The sequence below is a fragment of the Lynx rufus genome, unplaced genomic scaffold (assembly GCF_022079265.1).
Source record: "Lynx rufus isolate CCGP_SWC_20201006 ecotype Redwood Valley unplaced genomic scaffold, mLynRuf1.p SCAF_2, whole genome shotgun sequence".
Taxonomy (NCBI): domain Eukaryota; kingdom Metazoa; phylum Chordata; class Mammalia; order Carnivora; family Felidae; genus Lynx; species Lynx rufus.
This window is the reverse complement of record NW_025814834.1, coordinates 43,891,514-43,909,674: the sequence shown is the minus strand read 5'-3', so window position 1 is coordinate 43,909,674 and position 18,161 is coordinate 43,891,514. Positions and strand designations below refer to the sequence as shown.

At 44.2% G+C, this 18,161-nt stretch overlaps 1 protein-coding gene across 1 annotated transcript in view; it reads right to left on the bottom strand.

The window, feature by feature from the left end:
• Window positions 1-18,161, bottom strand: part of STAT1 (signal transducer and activator of transcription 1) — a 42,941-nt gene that overhangs the window by 8,123 nt on the left and 16,657 nt on the right. The window contains exons 9-21 of the mRNA XM_047084154.1: window positions 17,800-17,951; window positions 15,434-15,592; window positions 13,704-13,796; window positions 10,931-10,990; window positions 8,594-8,623; window positions 8,410-8,503; window positions 7,257-7,298; window positions 5,944-6,027; window positions 5,427-5,525; window positions 3,924-4,059; window positions 2,460-2,509; window positions 1,653-1,747; window positions 705-850 (exon numbers count right to left, since the gene is read on the bottom strand). Of these exons, the coding sequence (XP_046940110.1) occupies window positions 705-850; window positions 1,653-1,747; window positions 2,460-2,509; window positions 3,924-4,059; window positions 5,427-5,525; window positions 5,944-6,027; window positions 7,257-7,298; window positions 8,410-8,503; window positions 8,594-8,623; window positions 10,931-10,990; window positions 13,704-13,796; window positions 15,434-15,592; window positions 17,800-17,951 (1,240 nt within the window). The remainder of the gene's footprint in view (window positions 1-704; window positions 851-1,652; window positions 1,748-2,459; window positions 2,510-3,923; window positions 4,060-5,426; window positions 5,526-5,943; window positions 6,028-7,256; window positions 7,299-8,409; window positions 8,504-8,593; window positions 8,624-10,930; window positions 10,991-13,703; window positions 13,797-15,433; window positions 15,593-17,799; window positions 17,952-18,161) is intronic.

The window sequence follows — 18,161 nt, the reverse complement described above, 5'->3', positions numbered from 1 at the left end:
GCCTTTTAGCCACAGAAACCCAAGGCAGAGCAAAGACGAACTTGCACTTGCTCTTTTGAAGGCAGAGTGGAGGGCTGCACCCAGTCCCCAGGACCCCTCACAGAGCCTGCCTGCAGGTGTGCTCCCACATGGGATCCCCCACAGCGAGTCTGGAAGCATGTGCCTGTACAAAGTGGGTTTCCTCCCAAAACTGGTTGCCAGTCATGCTGACTCACATCCTTCATCTACAGATAACAACCCTGACGAAAAGAGAAGAACCTGGCCCGGTCTTTTATTTATTATTTAAAAAAAAATGTTTATTCATTTTTGACAGAGAGCAAGCAGGGGAGGGGCAGAGAGAGAGGCAGACACAGAATCCAAAGCAGGCTCCAGGCTGTGAGCTGTTAGCACAGAGCCCAATGCAGGACTTGAATCACTAGCTACGAGATCATGACCTGAGCCGAAGTCGGACACTTAACCGACTGAGCCACCCAGGCACTCCTGGCCTTGTCTTTTAAAAACCATCATTTCCACAGTACGTCCCAGGCAGTGAATCACAAATATTCAAGGCAATGTATTAAATCCTATCTGGGAGGCTCAGTTGGGGGTAAGTGTAGGATCTGTAATTTTATGTCAAAAGCTCATTATTTGTACAAGTTGATTTGCAGCGATGAGGAAGGACTTGCACGCGCACGGTGCTAATGGAGGCACAGGCCCTCACTTACCCCCTCCGTTCTGGGACCGCTCCACCCACGTGAACGTGATGGCCCCTTCCCGGCAGCTCTCACTGAACCGCAGCAGGAACGTCCCTGGCTGCTGATCCTTCAGCAGGGCACGCTCTCGCTCCTTGCTGATAAAGCCCACGATACACCTGGGTGTGCAAACAGATTGAGGAAGTACTCTGAAATTCAGCCAGGTTTTGAATTTTCACGCAAACTTACAAGTGAACTAGATTACTGAAACTTGGCAAAAGAACATAGGATAAAAATGTGTATTTTAGATGTTTTAAAACCTATTTAATTGACACTTGGGGATGTATTTCACTTAGATACTTGTATGCTTAAGTCTAAAAAAATCATTAACACAGTGCCAATAGGATGCGACAGATGATCAATAAATATTTGCTGGATTAATGAGCCTTTTATGTTTATCTGATGACCTTTTTTTCACTTGATGATTTTTACAGGCCATGAAAATGTCTGAATTTCTGCATCTTATATACTGGAGAGAAAAATTCAAGCAATATATTTCTATGTTCTAGCACTTCTGACCAAGTTAAAGCCTTTGTTGAAGCATCAACTGACCGTGGAATAAGTTAGATAAAAACAACTCACCAAGTTAAAAAAGTTTTTCTTCTTTCCTAAGGGCAATATAGTACATAGGTACTTAAGAAATTCTGTTAAATGAGTGAACGCATGAATGGCACTAAAACGTTTTTAATTAAATGTTAAAAATACATATGCATAATACTATGCATATGCATAAGTTTAATCTGATGAGGTTCCACTATCATGAAGCCCTGAAGGGATGGCCTGGAAGCATCCATTTCTGTGAGATGCACACCAGTCTTGTCAAATAATGAGGTCTGTCCAGGTCAGGCCTGTCTCAGCCTTACAGTAAGGAAGTGTGTGCTAAAAATAGGTTTCAAAAATAAATCTATCCGTGGCCCTTACCCATCATTCCAGAGAGAGAGCAGGTGTTTTTTAATGAGTTCAAGGATGCTTTCAATCCAAAGCCAGAAAGGAAAATTTTTGTCATTTATATTTTCCTGCAAGTGTACAAACGCACACATTAGGAACAAGGAAATTCAAAATAGTGACTTACCAGGCCTCTTCCCACCATCAGATTGGATTTTAATTTGCAAAGCCTGCCCAGCTGCCAAAACTAACGCTGTCCCCTCCAGAGCCGCCCCTCCCCTTATCAGCTTGCAGACACCAGGCTATTTCCTGGGCCAGGCTCTGCTTCCCTCTCTAAACTGCAGCGAACCAGCCAGGGAATGACCTCCAGGGTGAACGCAGAACAAAAGCTGCCCTCGTACTAGTAAAATGCAGTAGCCTGAGCTTGTCAGCACCGTCTGGTGACCCCCATGGGGTCTGATTATTCCCTCCAATTGGTCCCTCTGCTTGAGCAGGGTTGGGGAAACTCATCTGGCCCATCAGGCTGTGCAATCCGGCACAGAGCACACATTTCTCATGGACGGGGCTAAAATGCTGCCAGGCAAGGTATCCGTGTGAGTAAACACAAGACTAATTTCAGATATGAAAGAATGTTATCACACACACAGGCCCTTCCTGTCCGACTCACACTTGGAGACTGACCTTCTCCACTGAAGGAAAGTAAACAACTTGCCCAAGGGGTTCCATGGGCCAGAGACAAACATGCCAAAATAAGCACACAGTTAAATCACTACCACAGCAAAAACTACGAGAACCTCAACAGGGAGCGAGCACTCAGAGAGGGTACGACCCAAGGGCACCCACCTTACAGAATCTCGTCCACGGAATGAGACCATCGGGGCCAGCATTAGGACCTAGCCAAATAAAAATAAGCTGTTTCAGGAAACAAAACACTGATTCTGAAGCTTTGGTTACACTGATAGCTCTTGTATTTCCTTTCAAAGAAAAGAGCCAACACCCCAAAGAGGAAGACTGTATGTACGCGGTTGATATTCTCAGACACATTAATGCTAATCAACTATGCTTTCCGGAGAAGCCTCAGTCGTCCCTCTCAGTGCAGTATCCTCTCCCACTGCCTCCTCCTTCCTCAGCAGGCTCCTCTCCCAGTGGTCCTCCAGAGCTCGCTCAAACTTCTAACTAAGACCAAGATCACCCCTAGGTGATCTATTTAACTGACACTTGGCTTTTCAAGCTTATCTTGGATATCATTTGGCACTTCTCTCGGCCCTCCTCCAGATGGAACGTGGACTCGGGAGGCTGACGCAAATCAAAAGTCAAGGGAGAGAAATGAGGGGGAAGGAAGCCTAGGGGTTGCCAGCTACATGAATTAAAGCAGCCAAGGCTGTACAAGGTGGTGAACCCATCACCTCTCTTTGCAGAGAACCACAAATAAGCCTTTATAGGCAGAAATGATAAGTCTTAATTCACACCAAATAAGGAAATGGAGCAATGTAATTTCTTACATCTTCTTAAATAGTGTAAGACCCCACTGTGACAGTTACATGGCCACGAGAAGGCACTGCTGAGAGCTACGTAGTTAGGAAGTCTACTGGTATTTGCAATACACACAATTCTCCCGTACAGAAAGCAAATCTGGAAAAAAGCTGCCTATGGATTTTTAAAGAAATAGTTCAGATAGTCCCATTCATCCAAGATTTGACCTTGAGACTAGCAGGTCTCGGATCGCCTTATGTGGAAGACTAATAAATTCACGGTATTAGCTCCTGAAAGAGAATTATCTATCATGGCTGGATCCTGCCAATCACGCAAAACTGCTGCTCAAGGATTTCATCCTGATGTGGACAGTGTCTCCATGAACCTGGGCCACCTGAGGCAAGGGTCTTGGGTGTATGCTATGCGGTGGGTGGCCCCAGGACCTTACTTATTATTCTTACCATGCTGGGTACTTGGGTTTTTTTCTCCCCAAGGTTAATAAGACTTCATCTTTCTTATCAAGGAACTTCTTTTAGCCACAACTAATGTATTTTACGTAATTCAAAAATATTTCCCTTAGGAAACCTACTCAGAAATGTTAATATGAGATAATCAGGAAATGATTCATTTAAGTCTTTTATCAGATCTATACGTCCTTCCAAGGTGAGCTATAGTTCTCATTTAGCTATAATAAGCTGCAGCTGGAAAAGCCCACACATTTTTTTTTTTTTTGACACTCTTCTATCCTGAACAAAATAGACAGCAAAGAGGGAAAAAGAACAAATTGAGATATTTTTATAAATTTCAATTTTTATATACATAAAAAGTTCATACCAAGTAGCTTCTCTCCCAGCATGTTCAGCTGGTCCACATTCAGACCTCTTTTGGTGACAGAAGAAAACTGCCAACTCAGCACCTCTGAAAGCTGAGACCATCGTGCACAGGGCGGGTTCAGGAAGAAGGACAGATTCTGGAGAGAAAACACCCAAAAGGTAAGGTCAGTGGTCATAAGCAAGGCACTAAAACATGGATCTGTCTCAAAGTTCAGTTCTGGTTTCTGTGACACACAGTTTTCACAGAAGAGAAACACAGTTGATTCTTGTTATTTGCAGATTCACATTTGTGAATTCAACCTACTCATTCAAAGTTACTTTAACCCCCAAATCATTACTCACGGCACTTCTGGGCTCATTTGTGAATGGGTGGACATATCAATGAGTAGAAAGATTTGAGTCCCCAACACGTATGTTTCCAGGAGAGGTCAGACAAAGCAACACTTATCAAACAGAGCAACTGCCTTCTTGTTTCAGCTCTTATACCATAAGCAAATGTCCTTTTTGAGGTCTATTTAGTGCCATGTTTTTAGCCTTTTTGTGGGTTTTTTTGGTTTTTAAAAATTTCATTTTTAAAATGGTCCCAAGTATAGTGCTGAAGTGCTGTCTGCTGTTCTAACTGCAAGATGGCCACAATACACCTGTATGGAGAAAACACATGTGCTAGAGGAGCTTTGTTCAGGCATGAGTCAGAGTGCTGTTGGCCGTGAGTTCAATATTAATAAGCCAACAAATACATTAGGGAAGGTGTCTTTCAACAGGAAACACACAGCAACAAAGCCATGCGTTGAGCAGCTCAGTAGCAATTGCTCAGTATTTGCTAATTCAGTGTTCACAGTGACTTTAAAGAATGTAAGCGCATACCATAAGAGACTCTTAAATATAGAGAACAAACTGAGGGTTGATGGATCGGGGGAAGAGGAGAAAATGGGTGATGGGCATGGAAGAGGGCACTTCTGGGGAGGAGCACTGGGTATTGTATGTAAGTGATGAATCGTGGGAATCTATCCCCGAAGGCAAAAGCACACTGTATACACTGTATGTTAGCTAACTTGACAATAAATTATATTAAAAAAAAAAATGTAAGCACAAGGAATAACAAGAATCAACCATAATTAATCAACAGTGACTATCCACTTTAGAATGGAGCATGCGTAAAAGAAAAAAAAATGAATGAAGCATGCTTGTTTAGCAGATGTATACATTTTTAAAAAATAAAAGCAATAAATGAGCTCTTCCCCAGTAAAAGTTGTAAGAAATCTATTGCCTGAGCTTATTCACATAGAAGGAAAACCATAATTCTCATTTCTAATACATATACATGCTTCCCTAATCCAGAATTACTCAAGATCCCTAACGATGTCACTCCAGTTATGTCACTTTTCTCTCAACATCTGGTCTTCAGGGACTCTTTGAGATGCACAGAAGCTAGACCCTGGGGTCTTCAGTTAACATCTATACAAAACGGTTAACATCTATACAAAAGCAGGCGTGTTTTCCATACCCTGGGTTCTGTCACCAGCATGTTGTACCACAGGATGGAGGCCCAGCCACTTGGGAGCTGGCTGACATTGGAGATCACCACGATGGGCAGAGAGGTCGTCTAAAAGATGACAAAGACCTTGAAATCGTCAGAATCACAGAAATATCACCTTCAGACTGCTGTGTAAGCTCAAAACCAACCAAGGGATTACTTGTAAATTTGCACATATTTTATATTTGAAAACTAAAAATGTAAAGCTAAATTCTTTTGTTCATAGTTTATTTTTGTTAGATCTTTCAGTTAAGAAACAAGTCTCTGTGCTTTGTATAAAAAAATCAACATAGGACATCTCAAGGTGAATTCAGCTCTCCAGCTTCCTGAACCATTCAATTAATGTCAAGGTAGTATTAGCTGAAAAATACCATCTTTTTTTAGCAATTAAGTAAATGTGTCTAAAACAAAAATTGAGAACAAACACTGCGCCTAACAGTTAAATGTAAAAATAAAGTTTTCCGTGTCTGAAGCACGGAAGTCTCACCTCAAGGTCAATGACCAAACCAGGCTGGCACAACTGGGTTTCAAAACTAAGGGAGTGAAGCTCTTCTGTAACGATGAGGGGGCCCTTAAAAGAGACAAGGAAGAAAAAAGGAATACAGTGATTCACACACATCCTGCAGATTCCAGGAGCCTAATACGCACTTCAACAGGCAGCAGGAAGCCTGAACCCAGCTGGCTGCAATTCAGAAAAAAATTCCCATGTTCAATAATGTATGCCCCAGTTCTAACGATCGTATATCAGTGTTCTCTCAAAGATAAGATTTCTGTAACCATGGCAAGGGTTATAGATTACCAGAAAGAAATGTGGATAGGGAAACAGCAACTTGTGATGGGTTTATTTGTGAGGTGAAGCTTCCTGGCTCTCAGCCCTGCTCTGCCCGCTGCCCCGCTGCAGCCTGAGGCAGACAGGGCTGGAAAGCGTGCGTTCCAGGTGTGATTATTTACTGGAAGGACTGATTTGCAAAAGCCTGGCAGGTCATGAGTCCTTGGTTTAGGTAGAAATACAACAGAGTTCTTGAAGTGTTTTGCTACAAACGATCGCATGCAGGCATCATGACTTAGAACCAGAGGGGAGCAGCCGCTATCTGTGCTTGCAGGAGAAACTAAGCCCTCAGAAGGTCACAAAGAGAGCAGAGATCAAAACCAGGGCTAGATAGCACATCTCTGCACTGCCCTGGCCGGGGCTTGTCCCACTCTGCCACACGAGCACTACTGGTCACGGCATGGAAGGGTGGTGTGCTACGTGGGCATAAAGGCTGAAAACGTCCCAAACCTCTGTCTGTAGTTCATTTCTGAATATTACATTACAAATATAATTCCTCGAGGATCCGGCTCTAAAAGGGAAACTGACAGAAAGACCATTCCGCCAGGCAGGGAATGCAATGGAGAGAAAACCCTCTCGCCACACTTCATTTTCAGCATGGGAGTCCCCAGACGAGCCTCTAATTCCAGCTCAGACAGTAATTCCCGGGTACCCTTAGCAAAATCTTACAAAGTTCCCATGATTCACTTTCTTCGCCTGTGAAATGTGAGTAGCACAGAAACCCATTATACCTGTTCCACTGTGCTGTGAGGGTCCAGGAGTCGTGTGCAAAATCTTCTGACAACCATAAAGCACGAATGCAGTGTTTTTACTGCTACCATGGATATAACGTGTCCTAAAGCTCACTCACTGCTCTTCCCTGCTGGGTCTGAATCCCTTTTTGAGGTGACCCCCGGCCACCAGGGGTACTGAGCCAACCTCCCCGGACAGACCTGCTGATTAGAGACCATTCACAACAGAGAAAGACTCACCTCATTAGTTCTGGTGCCAGCATTTTTCTGTTCTTTCAGTTGCTATAGAACAAGAGAAATCATCTTAGTAAACAGCATGATAACAGTCACAGTTGCTGTTTTCATCTACAAACAAACCAAAGTCAGGACTTAGAAAGAATAAAGGATATGAAATTATTTTCAGGGTGCAGAACAAGATATGAAATGACCCTTGTGTGGGCCCAGGAGCCTAAGTGCCTTTTTCCAGCAGCCTGACATGACACTATGTGAACACCAGAGTTTGGAAGGATCCCAGGGAATCATATCCCGCTCCCCTCCCCCATACAAGCTCTTCCAAATGATGCCCCTTAACCTTCATCAGTTGTTTCATGGTCCTCAGGCTAAGGGCACAGCTAAGACTGCCCTCCCATGGACTTCAATCCCTGAGGTTTTAAGGAAGCATTTTGGAGCCCCGAGAGCAGCTCTGGGCATCCTCAGACTCCCGAGTCTGGAGTGAGGCTCTCCTATGAGGTCCAGCTTCACTCACCATGGGTTTGCTGGCTTACAAAATGGTTGCCAATGAAAAGGCTGCAGGTTCCAGCCCAGGGAGCACACAGGGTGCAGTGCCAACACATCTGCACAACAACAGGCAGCTCCTGCTCCCCACGGAAGCAGGGAGACAGGCACCGCTTGCTTACAACCCCTGCTGGATCCCTACCCCCTGGAGGAATGCAGCGGAGGTAGTGGTTGTCGGCAAGACTACCAGGAAGAAGGGTGCAAATCCTGGGCCGATGAGAGACTCCTGGGGTCAGTCTCACGGGGAGCCGCCAGGATGTGGGAGCAGTACTAAATCCCGAGGAAACTGCAGGAGTCTAGAGTGAGCAAGGTTGTAGAGCACCGAGAACGGACAAGTTATGCGCACACTGATTTATACGGCGTGTGTTACTGAGAGTGCCACATCCCGAAGAAGTATCTCTGGGGGACAGACTGGCAGAACACAGTAACAGAACAGTCCTGGGGCAAGGAGGAGGAACAAAGGTTCCCCCACATGCTGGGGCAGTCACTAGCCGCAAACTCTAGGAAGCCTCCCAGGGGGTGCCGTCTGCCTCGCACCATGAACCGAGTGCCACTGCACCGGAAATAAAGTCCTAGCAAGCCAGACGCCGCATAAAACATGGAAAACTGGTCTCCCTACCAGGTGTCGAAATTCGGCGGCCAGACTTCCGTTGGTGGATTCCTCCATGTTCATCACTTTTGTATGTGTGCCCAGAATGTTGAATTTTCTAAATCTACAACAGAATATACAGAGCAGAGATGCTTAAAAGGCTCAGAACTATTAAACAAAGGTAGTAAAATATAGTACAAAGTACTTGACATACCCTTTTACTGTATTTCTCTCGTTCACATCTCTGAAAAAAAAAAAGAAACAGTCATATATGTATATTTAAATTTTGAACTGAGCTTTAACAAAAATATGAAAGTATACCTATAAGTAAAAGACCAACATGAAATCTACACCTGTGGGTTTTCTGCCATTTCATTCACTCGCTCCCTCCCTCCCTCAATCAACCACCACTAACTCTGCCCAGGGCGGCGGAGGGACTTGCAGCAGATAAACTCTCTGGGCCTCATGTTTATCATCTGTACCATGAGGTGCCAACAGCACCAACCTTACAGGATTTGGCGAGGGGTAAGAGACAACGGGTAAAAGAGCACAGAGCACACCCTCCATAAACGTAAGTCAGCTACAGTTAGGGCTACGTCCTGGGCAATCACATACCCGGTGTGAGGCCCCATGCTAAGCACTGGGGCAGCAGAGAGCAATCTCTGCTCTTAGAAAACTAAGGGAACTTCCAATGTGACAGCAGAAACCTTCTTTTTATTCTCTACTACCTTTAATGCTTTTAGGAGAGTGCAAGAATAGTCAATTATTGGGGGAAACTGTCTAGTTTAAGTTTTAAGTCTGAGGTTAAATCTTGAGCAACTTTGCCTCTTATATAAATTTAGTGGTTACTCAGTCACGTTCCAGAATACCCATGTTATCTGTGAGGAGTAGGCACAGATTAGAAAACATCAGCACACTCACAGTTACATGGGTTAGCTTCCTTTCCTATCTCAACTAGAAATTCAACATTTCTGTGAATGACCATCACCATTAGCTATGTGAGTGACCAATTTTCCCCAGTTTTAGAAAAGAAAAAAAGAATCTGAAATGAAGGGAATGAACAGTGTGACACAAAGCTTCCTTGTCAGAGCTAAGAAGAAAACTCTCTGGAACGAGAGAAAAGACAAAAGAGCTGTAACAAACCAAAAGTGAGACTGAGACAGACTACAGTGTGGTAACACACATAACAGCCATAAAATCTCTGCCACACTTCATTTCAAGACATTGAGAGTATTTCCCTTGAACTTTAGGCAACTCTGACTTGGTTTTGCCAATAGAATGGATGGGAGGGATGCTGTACAAGCTCCAAGTCTCGCCCCAACAGGCCTCTCATGCTGCTCTTCTTACCCACCTGGGATGCTGTCACTATGCGATAAAGCCCTGGCTCGCCCTTGAGAGCCACGTGGAGAAGGGCTCGGTTATCCCAGCCAGGACCTCAGACATGTAACAAGTCCATTCTGGACCACTCAGCAACAAACAAGCTGATCCAGCCCAGAAAGACCACCTACTGCTCACAGAATAAGAGAAAGGATAACTTTTTGGGTTTTAAGCCACTAGGTTCAGGGTGATTTGTTATGTAGCAAAAGCTGATACACAGAGAAACCAAAGATGATGGCAGGAAAGACAAGGGCACAGACTATAAGAAAGAATATTGTTACAGGGCGGAAAGCTAGAACACCAGAGGAAACCTGGATTATCATAAATGGTCTTGAAACTTGCTAAATCAGTATGTTACACACAAAAAACATTAAATGTATCAAGGGTGGGGCAGAGAGGGGAGACAGTAGCTAGGTCAGTGCTAGTCCAGGTCTAAGGTCTAAGGGCAAAATGGGATGGGACTGCTCCATCTAGACCCCCTCTGAGAGACCCCACCCATTCCCAGGTCCCTACTGCCCAGAAGAGACAAGGGTGGATCCAGCAGGCTCCACACAGTCCCCGCAAAATGCTGTCATCGTCATTCCAGAAACGACCCCACAACTGGCCGCAGAATCACTGCAGCCTCGAGGATCCTCAGCCTGAGTTTGATCACAGGCCTCTCCTCCTCTGGGGCTGGCCTAGGAGGGAGGTGGGGTAGTATGCAAGACTTGATCATTACAAACTCATGTGCATAAAATACACTCATTCTTTTGTTCACTTATAGTCTCAAAAGGCACCAGCATGTTATCAGCTCTAAAGGAAGCTCCCAATGTCCAGAATGGGAGCTATCAATTTACATCTCCTAGGATCACTTAGGGGCGCCTTGGTGGCTCAGTTCGTTAAATGTCTGCCTTTTGATTTCAGCTCAGTCATGATCTCATGGTTAGTGAGTTTGAGCCCTACATCAGGCTCCGTGCTGACAGCGCGGAGCCTGTTTGGGATTCTCTCTCTCCCACCCTCTCTCTGCCCCCACCCTACTCGTGCACTCTCTCAAAATAAATATATAAACTTAAATTTTTTTTTTAAATCTCCTGGGATCACTTATAAATAGCTCTAGTGCATCCATCCATGTTTGGTTAACAAAACCAGAATTTCAATAGTGTATGTATATTAGATAATATTAAAGATAGCTTACTTATCAAATAAGACTTTGACTTTCAAATTATAATTCAGCTCCTGCAATTTCACCAACAGTCTGGAACAAAAAATAAAAGTCATTATTACTTTAAAAAATTATTAGAGTTTATTTATTATATCAATTCCCTATTGGAGAAGGTTTCACGAATCCTCACTCCCTCCAGTTATTACAAACAATAGAATCAACATTCATGTATGTCAACTTGGAATATTTTCTAATTGTATTTGCAAAATAAATTCCTAGCTATGGAACTGCTGGGGCAAAACTGTAACACTAAATTCTGATAGAAAGCATCACTGATTTTACATTCCCACCAAATGTGAGTGAGGGTACCTGCTTCCCTAGATAGCCTTGCCAACACTGGGTTTTATCAAGATTTCTACTTTTGGACAATTATATGGGTGAAAAATTGCAAATGTACTTTTTACTAAAACTTGTGACTAATGTTTGTTCTCTTGGGAAAAAATAAGAACTCTTATCCATAATCAGGAAAAACAGGTTAACATCGGAAGGAAGGAACGTAGGGCTAAGATGTGCATGTGTCTTCTCTGATGAGCTACAGACCTCAGGAAGGAGCCCCTCACTGGTCTGCTGCACTTAGTGGGGCAGGCGGATGGGATTAGAGTTTTAGTGTCCCTTCTGATGTGAGTTCTGGTCCCCCGAGGGTGCTTGAGTGTGGTGCTATAAGACCAGCAACCAGGAAGCAGCAACTGGGGACCTCGCTCAGCAGCACCCCAGGAAAGAGGACCAAGGCCAACTCTGAAGGCCAATGTAGCTCTTCAGAGTCCAGCTGCTCATCAGTAGAAGACTAGTTAAATAAATCTGCCACTCAAAAAAAGAAAGATAAGCCATGGTCTCACATGGAAACGCTTCTACGATTTCTTACTGAAGAGAAAAACAGGCTGAAAAACATGTATAGCAGAATCCTTACTTTTAAAAATAAAATACTGGGGCGCCTGGGTGGCGCAGTCGGTTAAGCGCCCGACTTCAGCCAGGTCGCGATCTCGCGGTCCGTGAGTTCGAGCCCCGCGTCAGGCTCTGGGCTGATGGCTCGGAGCCTGGAGCCTGTTTCCGATTCTGTGTCTCCCTCTCTCTCTGCCCCTCCCCCATTCATGCTCTGTCTCTCTCTGTCCCAAAAATAAATAAACGTTGAAAAAAAAAAAAAAATTTAAAAAAAAAAAATAAAATACTGTATATTATGTACATGCATATGTGTGTATCTATGTATAAAAACATATATGTGTGTGTGTGTGTACATACACACACACATACACACATAAATGTATATATGTATTTGCATGGACATGGACAGAAATCTGAGAGTACTGACACTAGGCGTTTACCATGGTGGTCTACAGACAACTTAGATCACATGCAACTTTGAAAAACTGATGAAAGCTATGAGCCCATTCACTAAAAAAACATATGTGTCATGAGTCCATATTCACACACACCACATATGCTTGCAGGGGTATGTAAAGCCTAGGTTACAAGCTTATACTCAGGAGAGCATGAGGCTGCTGGGAACTTTTACTCTCTACTATTTCAGTTCTGCAATTCTGAATTCCTTTCTATAGTGAACGTGCATTACACTTATCACGGGGGAAAATATCAGGTGTGTGTACATATGTATCTGTTATAGCTCTTATTTTTTTAATTTTATTTTATTTTATTTTTATTTATTTATTTTTTCAATATATGAAATTTATTGTCAAATTGGTTTCCATACAACACCCGGTGCTCATCCCAAAAGGTGCCCTCCTCAATACCCATCACCCACCCTCCCCTCCCTCCCACCCCCCATCAACCCTCAGTTTGTTCTCAGTTTTTAAGAGTCTCTTATGCTTTGGCTCTCTCCCACTCTAACCTCTTTTTTTTTTTTTTTTCCTTCCCCTCCCCCATGGGTTCCTGTTAAGTTTCTCAGGATCCACATAAGAGTGAAAACATATGGTATCTGTCTTTCTCTGTATGGCTTATTTCACTTAGCATCACACTCTCCAGTTCCATCCACGTTGCTACAAAGGGCCATATTTCGTTCTTTCTCATTGCCATGTAGTACTCCATTGCATATATAAACCACAATTTCTTTATCCATTCATCAGTTGATGGACATTTAGGCTCTTTCCATAATTTGGCTATTGTTGAGAGTGTTGCTATAAACATTGGGGTACAAGTGACCCTATGCATCAGTACTCCTGTATCCCTTGGGTAAATTCCTAGCAGTGCTATTGCTGGGTCATAGGGTAGGTCTATTTTTAATTTTCTGAGGAACCTCCACACTGTTTTCCAGAGTGGCTGCACCAATTTGCATTCCCACCAACAGTGCAAGAGGGTTCCCATTTCTCCACATTCTCTCCAGCATCTATAGTCTCCTGATTTGTTCATTTTGGCCACTCTGACTGGCATGAGGTGGTATCTGAGTGTGGTTTTGATTTGTATTTCCCTGATGAGGAGCGACGTTGTGTTATAGCTCTAATTTTAATAGGACAGACAGACTCTTAGATACTCTAAATAAGAATTCCCATTGAAATGCCTATTACAGGGGCAGCTGGCTGGCTCAGAGCGTGAGGCTCTTGATTACAAGGTCATGGGTTTGAGCCCCACATTAGGTGTGGAGATTACCTAAATAAATACAACTTAAAAAAAGGAAAAAAAATGCCTACTGCAAAATTGCTTTCTCTAAAGCACTCTATATGACAGTGTTGTGAAGGAACTGAGGGATGCAAACTTCATGGCAGAAGGCGCAATGATTCCATCTTTTCTCAATTACCTCAACTTCACGGTGAACTGGACCCCAGTCTTCAAGACTAGTGGCCTCTGAGGATGAGTTGGCATGCAAGGCTGTCTTTCCACCACAAATGAGCTGTAAGTTCCAAGCAGAGTGCAGATTAGCATTTCCATTAATGCTGAGGGAGTATGAATTATTTTCCCTAAACAGGAGAGGGGGTTAGAGGGCACAAGCTCAAACTCAGTTTGGAAGATTCGAACGAGTTGATAAATAAAGTGAGGTTTGCTAGTCAGCACAGAAATCCCCACACCAAATTTATACTCAAAAAGATTAGAGTAGTTGCAGTGAACTGTGATACCGTCAATAATGAAAACCTTGAGTTGGGTTATGTTCATTTATGAATTTGCATGAAGAACCAAATCTGCTAACCAGACTTACTGTGGTGATCACTTTGCAACATACACAAATATCAAATCATGATGTTGTACACCGGAACCTAATGTAATGTTGTATGTTAACTGCATCCCAATTTTAAAATAAAAATAAACAAAAAGAACAAATAAAAAGAAATTTTACTACAGTTGAAAATGTAAATAACTTTGTAACATATTGTAACATATTGCCTTACTATCATAATTTGAAATGGGTATTTTGGTATCCTTTGGAAAACTGTTCTTCTAGTAAAATTGTTTAGTAATACTTATTATCTATCTATTAAACATTTCCAAGCCTTAATTTTCATTAAAAAAAGTATCGGATTTGCATTCCAAAACCCTAGTAAATAAATATCCTTGATAATTTCAAAACAATAGCACTGAGGCATTCCTGTTTGGACATTAGCCACATGTCAAGTTAACATGAAGACTAAATTGCAATATGAACTCTATGCTTCTTTCTACTCAGTGCCATTTATTCATCTGCTAAGCATATGTGGAACACCTGCCCCTGGGCAAGGCACTGTACAAGGTCCTTATGGGGGACAAAAAGATGACAAAGGCACATGTCTGTCTTCCAAGAACTTCCCAATTTATGTCACAGACAACAGAAATACATACACAATTACATAATAAATCCAGAATGGGACAAGAATGAAGACTGAACCAGGCAGATCTTGAAGGGAGGTAACATATTTGGGAACTCTGGAAAGATTTCATAATTAGATATAAGCTGAAATTTACAATTTTGAGACGAGGTTCAAGAGAGAGGTGGAGGAAATAGTTACGAGAGGCAAGGCAAAGCGACTGTATGTGGTGGGCACGAGGTCTGCCGAAACGAGGCATGTGCAGAAGCTCACCCTGGAGTGGCCAGCTGGGACTGTGGACATAGAGTACAAGTGTGTAGTAGGGGGCTCTACCTGGATGAGCAGGTGACAGAGAGACAGGCTGAAGTCTGCTCTGGAAAGCACAGGGTCACAGGGACTAGGGAGGCAGGGGCTGAGAAGGGAAGCACTTGGGAGGTGACCATGTATGAGTCTAGCAGAGAGGATCTGAGAGCTGGAGACAGGATGAGGCCTTGGTGTGGGAAGGAGGGGACACCAGGATAGACTTGACAGGTCTTGGCACACAGTGGCCCAAGGAGTAAAACTGACAAGTTATCAGTCTAGATAGCCACAAGAATGGGAAGCCAATGGCATAGACAGGAATTTGGAAAGAGGTGACTGCTCTAAAAATTTTTACATAACCTATTAAACACTTCTAAATGATCTGAATCACCATAACATTTTCCCGAATAAAATAATTGCAGAAGATACAAACCAATCCCCCTCAAGTTACCTCTGAATGAGCTGTTGGAACAGGTTGAAGGTGCGGTCCCACAGCCCTTGTTTGTTTTTTGTGATAGGGTCGTGTTCATAGGTGTATTTCTGTTCCAGTTCCTCAAGCTTTTTAAGCTGCTGACGAACCTGCTGCAGACTCTCGGCAACTATGGTGAACCTGGGGAGGAAGAAGACACAAGGGTCTCAATCGCAGGCTGTCATAAAGCAGCCTGGATCACAGGGAATCACGGAGATCAACAAGAGGTTTTTACAGGCAACACACGATGTTATCTTCATGGCCACACACTGCAGGGAGAAACAGAGAACAAGGTTCATTTTGGTGTTCAAGGGCAGTTATTCAGGGAGAAGAAACCAACGGCACTGATTACAGCCCAGATCAAAGACCTCCCTACACTTCGAGACGGACCTGAGGAGATGGGGCGGGGTGGGGTGTGGCCCGCTGGGGATCTGTGATTTCCACTGACCTGTAAGATAATTGAGATTTAAAGGGAGAGGGTAAAGAGGAGGGCAGAGGCAGGGGACACAGCGAGGCAGACTCCATCAGAGGTGATGCAGGAGGCAGCAAGGAGCCCACATATAGGAATGGCAGGCCCTGGGGAAGGAGGAGAAGAGGGAACCAAGGTCATGGTTTCACTGAACTGAAAGGAGAAGGCAAAGCACTCAATCCAGACACTCAAAATATTAGCCAAGGAGGAAACCAGTGATTGCTTCAGTTTCCTCCTTGCCGACTGTAAAGTGCCTCTGAGCCAAGTCAGGTTGTGGGACTGTCACTTGACTAGCTGGAGTAATGACAAAAGAAAATCTTCTCCCAGCGAGATACATTTCCTTCACTTCACAGTTCCATTTCCCGAATGCTGTTCAAGGCACCCAGAGAGCAGCCCCTGACCATGAAAGAAGGTAGGCTAATGGTGGGTGGGCAAGTTCCAGGTGGATTCTAACCCAGGGCTTCCCCACTGTCATAAGAAAATGACAGTCTATGGACAGAACAGTGGAGGACACTGGAGGGCATCTGCAGCTCTGGAAGAGGCTCCCCGTGGCCTAAATGACCACAAGGAGGCTCCAGACAGCCCAGGGCCTCCCAGAGCACTAGGAGGACAGGGGGGTCAGTCCCCCTCAAGGCCCATGGAGGCACACCGAGCTAGGAAGCTCTGTGCTAACCAAAAAGAAATTTGGAATATGAGCAGGCAATCTATAGAATAAACGTAAATGACTGAATATTAATTGCGAGTTTTTTAAAAAGTAGCATCCAGAGAACCTCCCGAGATCTCTGGTCCTTGGGCCCCTGGGAATTGTTTCAGGCCACCATCCCCTCATCTCCTCTCTGATCCAGTCTCCCACCCATTCTGGTCTGTTGGCCCTCCCCCAAACGACACTAACATGTTCCCAGTCGCCCAACTGGCTTTTCTGTCTCTAGCCTTTCCTCCTGACTGCTGCCAGAGTGACCTTTCGAAGTAAAACAAAAATAAAACAGAGAAGTAAATCTCCACTTAAACAAAAAGCCTGCCTGGTTCACCAGCACCCACTGGACAAAGTCCCGTTCCTAGCACTGTGTGGGAGCCTCCACAACCAGGTTCCAGCATCTTGCCACCTCCGCTTTCTTCCTGTCCTCCCCGGCACCCCACTCTCCCATCATCCAATATGGGGTACTGCAGACCCCCATTCATGCCCAGCCGCTCCTCTTCTCTGTCTCAGTCCATGATGGTCTCCTCCCTGGTCTCCACGAAGTACTCGTCTTCACTCTCAAGAGTCTGTGCAAGACCACTTCCTTTCAGAAACCTGTCCTGCTGACTCCTTCCCTCATCTTCCACAGAACTCTGGACAGACCTTTGTTAGAGCACTGGTAACATTCTACTGCATGGAATGATTACATCTACCTCCCGCCTCCACACTGAGAGGACCAAGAACCATTCATCACGTGTCGCCAGATCCTAGCCCAGTGCCGGGCATATGGCGTTTAATAAGTGTTGACTCGATGATGAGCAAATGAATGGTCCACGACAAACTATGATCTCATGGAAGCCTGGAAAATGTCTCAGACTATTTTGTTTTTAAGAAAACATCAGGGCTCAAGTTGTTAAGTGTGTTTAAGTGATGGCGACGTCACCAATGTTTTGGCACAAATGATGCATCCCACAGTACACGTAGAGTAGGGAGAGGAGTGCTCCAAACCAAGCAGAACTTGGCTGAACTCGGCCACATGCATGACAAACGTGTGCTTTGCAAGTGAGTGCTTCCAGGGCAAGAAGAAGCTGGACTACATCAAACCCTAAACCAAAGTTTTGACAGGGTCCTTTCACTAACAACAACTCAAATGTGCGCTTCAGGAGTTCGTGGGGTTAGCCAGCCAGCTTTGGAGAATCTTACCAGTTTTGCAGCTGATCAAGACAAGCGTTGGGGGGTCCCCCAATACAGGCACTCTGCTGTCTCTGCTTCCACTCCACCAGTTCATCATTAATCAGGGCTTTCTGGGTAAGTTCGGTGATGTTTAACAACTCTATTATTTTGTGAACTACTTCCTAAAGAGAGAGAAAGAAGTAAAGTGAAGTAAGTTCATCTTTAATCACTGAATTTAAAAACATTAATTTTTAGGGGCGTGTGGGTGGCTCAGTGAGTTAAGTGTCTGACTTCAGGTCAGGTCACAATCTCATGGTTTGTGAGTCTGAGCCCATAGCACAGAGCCTGCTTCAGAGCCTTTTTCCCCCCTCTCTCTGCCCCAGTCCTGCTCA